The sequence below is a fragment of the Haliotis rufescens genome, unplaced genomic scaffold, assembly GCF_023055435.1.
Source record: "Haliotis rufescens isolate VD_foot unplaced genomic scaffold, xgHalRufe1.0.p SCAF_17, whole genome shotgun sequence".
In the NCBI taxonomy this organism is placed as follows: Eukaryota; Metazoa; Mollusca; class Gastropoda; order Lepetellida; family Haliotidae; genus Haliotis; species Haliotis rufescens.
The window spans coordinates 6450336-6456029 of NW_025963857.1; the positions used below are offsets into that span (position 1 = coordinate 6450336).

Genomic DNA, 5694 nt, shown 5'->3' on the forward strand with positions numbered 1-5694 from the left:
AGTGGATCACAATCTCATTAACTTCCTGATACGCTTATATACAGCTATATGAAGAATAGTTAAGCCCTCGTGTTGTTAATTTTACATTAACTAATTACCTGTCTTTTTTCAACGTTTTGAAGTAAGCTTATTCCGAAGGCATTTTTTAAGCGGCAGTGATTTCACCAATGTTCAATCCTATGCTGAGAGAAGGTCAACATCCAATGTTCAGTACGCAAATAAAAAAAATCCCTTGAGACCGAATAGTAGAATATATTCGTTGGCAAATAAATAGCAGTGTGACAGTTTTTTAAGCGCACACAATGTTGAATTTTTAAAACAATATTTTCCACTGTAATGTCCTTCAGCATGACAAAAATATTCATATCTAATTGTTTATTCAGAAGAAGAAAAACATTGCGGACAGAACGGCGCCAGTGGACCAATTAGAAACTTCTAACCAGTAGCGCTACACTACGCCAAATACAGTTATTGCAAATATTAGAATTCTTTCATCCAAAAATTACCCTTTAAATTGCCAAAGAATGGGCTGATATTGGGATGTGACATAAAGCGATAATTTCTCGTCAGAAACAGAGGATGATGATATGTTATAGTGCAGTCTTAGATCACGGCGCTGCCACATCAACCGCAATGTAGCCTATTTACCATGGCAACAACCGTCGAGTGACTCCTTTTGAATTCTTCTAGTCATGAAACAATGCTAAATCCCGCCTGATTTCCCCGTACAGTTTGGAGGAATGTTGATTCTTTAATATGGCGGCTTGTAATTTGAATGTAATTATTAACCTCATATTTATAAGACGTAATCATTGTTATAATCAGAGAGACATTTCACAGTGGATGTATCATGAGTCCAGTCTTAATATTCATTACGCAATTGACATTGATCAAATGATACAAAATGACGCAAAATTCCGATTTATATACTGTATTAGCATTAAGTCGGACAAAAAATTAAATTTCAAATACAGTAATTAGAAATAAATTGGTCAAATAGTTTGTTTGACATGTTTTATAACTTTGATGTTTAGGGGTTTATCGTTAGAACTTCTCACAAGTGCAATATTTATTACATCCGATTCCCCATGTCACACAGTTTTGAAACGTTAATGTTGTCCGATGTACAGCTTGTGTTGTCGTGGATTAGGTGCTCAAACGTTTATGTCACGTCGCGTTCATGGTCGTAAATCAGGTGTTCTACAGTTGTCAAACTATTTAGTTATTTTAGAGATCGAGGCGTATTTGTGTAAATAATTTAAAGATGTACCTTTTCATAATCGTAAGAAATCTTCATTGTTTCATAGAAACCCGCTATATCATATGCATGTGTTTATGAGCCACTTCCAAATGGTGATGAAATCAGGTGATGAATGTATCCTGCCTCACCGGTGGCAACCGTCACAAACACATTCAAAGGCAAAACAATTGTTGACCTGATGAGACATGGGGACATATGGTACAAGTCAAAATAGTTAATGACATCAAACATTAAAGCAAGAGTTTGACCGATGCGTCAAATTTGGATATGTCCTCCACATGTCTACTATGAAAGTTATTAAAAGCTGACTAAGGCCTTGACTACTGAGTCGTACAACGCTCTTTTAAAACCTTCGCAGAAAGAGCATGCTCGATTGTACCTCAAAAATTGAGAAATGATCGAAGATACCAAAGGCTGGAGCTGCGGAAATATTGCTTGTCTTGAAGGGAAAGTTGACTGTTGGAAAGTTGAAGTAATCCCTCGTGTGCAAAGTTTTTGCCACTCTGAATCTTTATGCAGAGATTTAAATATGAAACAGATGAGACGGATGCACTGGTCTCTTGTATTTCTATTTCAGGTGGGTAAATGAATCGAAGGGAAGGGACTATTGGACTCTTATTCAACGATAGCAGATCATCGCCATTACTGGACTTCTTGGTCAAATTCCCTTGCTTGTAATTTGCCAGTCGGAGCAGAAATTCTCATTCATATGTATAAATATATCAGGGTGGAGGGGAGGATGACTGGTGCCTAGATGTCCTATACCCACATTTCACACAGGTGTTATCTATGAGGAAGTCCAGCATTTCACGTATTGATTTCTCAATACACTTCAGATGACACTGTCATTTTTGACAACTTGTCCTGAGATTTGAAGATAATGATGTAACAATATCTATGGTCGCCACATTTAGTGACAGATGGCCCGTGGATCAAAGAATGAAGCTTTTCGTTAAGTTTATATCGTGTGGGAAAGTGGTGAAAGAAAAACATATTTTTATATTCCGTGGGTACCGTGAAGGCTTTTATTCTAATATATCATCACCACTATCACATAAATAACATTGATTTGTGTAAGCGGGTAAGTTTTCGAAGAGATCGCTATATTGGAATTATATAAAGCTGGCTATGGAACTTTTGTCTGAAATCAACACAACAATCTGGAGACTGCCACGTCGATGTGTATTATTCACCTCTTTTCGGATTAAGGGTATTCACATTGAGATGACACATTCAATCTTTACAATCGTGTTACTCTTCTAGCTGAGAGAAGACGAAACGCAGTATTGTGACTTGATTTCCTTAAGATGGCAAGATAAGTGCAGGCTGGACTCCAGGCGTCAGATTAACACGGGGAACAGTGGAACTAGACGGTACTAGGAGACGTGTAAGTTTCTTGTAGGCGACTAGAGCTTTACTTGGGAAGTAGAGGGCAACTAAGATACAACATAGAACGCATGACAACCAAGGTACAACGTAGAACCAGAGGACAACTAAGGTACAACGTAGAACCAGAGGACAACCAAGGTACAACGTAGAACCAGAGGACAACCAAGACGCAAGTTGGAAGCATAGGAACAACAAAGATACAACTTGGAACCACGGACAACAAAGATACAACTTGGAACCAGGGACAACCAAGGTACAACGTAGAACCAGAGGACAACCAAGACGCAAGTTGGAAGCATAGGAACAACAAAGATACAACTTGGAACCACGGACAACAAAGATACAACTTGGAACCAGGGACAACCAAGGTACAACGTAGAACCAGAGGACAACCAAGACGCAAGTTGGAAGCATAGGAACAACAAAGATACAACTTGGAACCACGGACAACAAAGATACAACTTGGAACCAGGGACAACCAAGGTACAACGTAGAACCAGAGGACAACCAAGACGCAAGTTGGAAGCATAGGAACAACAAAGATACAACTTGGAACCACGGACAACAAAGATACAACTTGGAACCACGGACAACCAAGGTACAACGTAGAACCAGAGGACAACCAAGAAGCAAGTTGGAAGCATAGGAACAATAAAGATACAACTTGGAACCACGGACAACAAAGATACAACTTGGAACCACGGACAACAAAGATACAACTTGGAACCAGGGACAACCAAGGTACAACGTAGAACCAGAGGACAACCAAGAAGCAAGTTGGAAGCATAGGAACAATAAAGATACAACTTGGAACCACGGACAACAAAGATACAACTTGGAACCAGAGGACAACCAAGGTACAACGTAGAACCAGAGGACAACCAAGACGCAAGTTGGAAGAATAGGAACAACAAAGATACAACTTGGAACCACGGACAACAAAGATACAACTTGGAACCAGGGACAACCAAGGTACAACGTAGAACCAGAGGACAACCAAGACGCAAGTTGGAAGCATAGGAACAACAAAGATACAACTTGGAACCAGGGACATCAAAGATACAACTTGGAACCAGAGGACAACAAAGGTGTAGCTTGAAACCCAGGACAACCGAGCGACCCCCAAGGGACCAAACTACATCCATATGGTATGACGAGGTGAAGAGTAGGATATTAAAAAGACAGATGACAAATAGGAGATCACAGGGCAACCAAGAAGCAAGCAGGAGATCACAGGGCAACCAAGAAGCAAGCAGGAGATCACAGGACAACCAGACGACAAGTAGGACATCACATGGCAACCAGATGACAAGTCGGAGATCACAGGGCAACCAGATGACAAGTCAGATATCACAGGGCAACCAGGTGACAAGTCGGATATCACAGGGCAACCAGGTGACAAGTCGGATATCACAGGCCAATCAAGCGACCAGTAGGAGATCACAGGGCAACCAGATGACAAGCAGGAGATCACATGGCAACCAGATGACAAGTAGGAGATCAGAAGACAACCATTTGACAGGTACAGCGTGGGACGAACACATTCAGACCACAGAATGTCGAGGACCACCAACGGACAAATCTGGCACAAGAGGCTGAACAAAGAAAGACATGCGGATGACCTGGTGGATAAAGGACACATCATATAAATATGCCAGCCATCTTACAGGCATTGAAATAATACGATGGTTTCTTTCGAATTTGTTATCATTTTGTCACGATTCCTTGAACTATATGTCCAGGAAGCCAACAATATATGAATTTGCCTTTGCACCAGATTATCAGTACCCACCCTTGAAAGGTGGAAATGTGGGTGTGGGTTATCTGCTTGTTTTTATAACGTGATACCAGTATGAACCAATAGGAGTGATGTCATAGGTCCTTGCATTGAACATATGAATCATTATATAAATAGAGATTTCAAATATTACATAAAAACACCCCAAAAATGCCAATCTTACAGTGAGGTCATGCCCTTGTCTATATACTTGTTAATATTGCAAGTGTCATTCAAGATACGATCTAACAATCCACGTAACAATTCTCTCTTGCAAAGACCCTTTGTGTTAAACCAGCGCCAGTTTTATCATGGCCGTGAATGGTGGGCTTGTCAGTGGTCGCCTATCGTCCTACAAAGACTGATCCATTTAGCAACAGGAATGCAGAAGCAGAGATAAACGGAGAAACAAATTCAATTTTGACACAGCAGGTTACATGTCATGAACAAAATTAGATGGAATCTGAGCATGGAATGCCAAAATCTTCAAAATACAGGGGTAATTGTCTTATGAAGTCTACGTAACTAGTCCTTATATATTTTTCCTGTCTCGGTAAATCGCTAAAATTATCAGACGTTCTAAAATAAATGTTATTAAATTTAAGGAGGGCTCTCCTATTTCTAGAATATCTCAAATATTTCAGTTCTTATTTTTTCATACTTTAGATTCCACTTTGAATGCCATCCTAGGTGGTTTCTGTGCCTACTCCCCCCACTAAATTTGCCCTAAATACCATATGGAGCGTCGGAAAACCCAGCAATGTGTCATTGCATTATCAAAACTTGGTAGGAATAGAAAGGGCATCGTGTTTGTTTTGTGACTGTTGTTCACGACCTTGATTAATATACATTATTGTCTTCATCGCCCACAATCTCCCTCGTTGCCTCAAACTTTGTATATCTCGAAATAATTTCACAATTTCAGCTGCTCCAGCTGTATCCAGCAGGACGTTCACACACTGTATAGTAGCACTGTTAAGGTGTATTTTGTTGACAACGGTTTCATTGCTAAACTTTTCCAGACCTAGAAACGATTCCTTACTTGGTAGTAGTGAACGAGTCAGTGAGTCAACTGGATTTTTAACGCTGCTTTTGAAATAATCTAGCAATATCACGGCGGGCTATACCAGAAATGGGCTTCACACATTGTACCCATGTGGGTAATTAAACAAGGAATTTTGAAAGCAAGAAACCACTTGACTACCCAATCGCACGCCGAAGTAGTAGTAGTAGTAGTAGTAGTAGTAGTAGAAGTAGTAGTAGTAGT

The 5694-nt window shown here is 40.0% G+C and overlaps 1 protein-coding gene across 1 annotated transcript; it reads left to right on the forward strand.

Annotated features, from left to right (window-relative positions):
* Window positions 1-3835: 3835 nt before the first annotated feature.
* Window positions 3836-4249, forward strand: LOC125381105 (mucin-22-like). Its single transcript, XM_048397322.1, has one exon. It carries the CDS (start codon window positions 3836-3838, stop codon window positions 4247-4249), a length of 414 nt encoding a protein of 137 aa, XP_048253279.1.
* Window positions 4250-5694: the final 1445 nt, after the last annotated feature.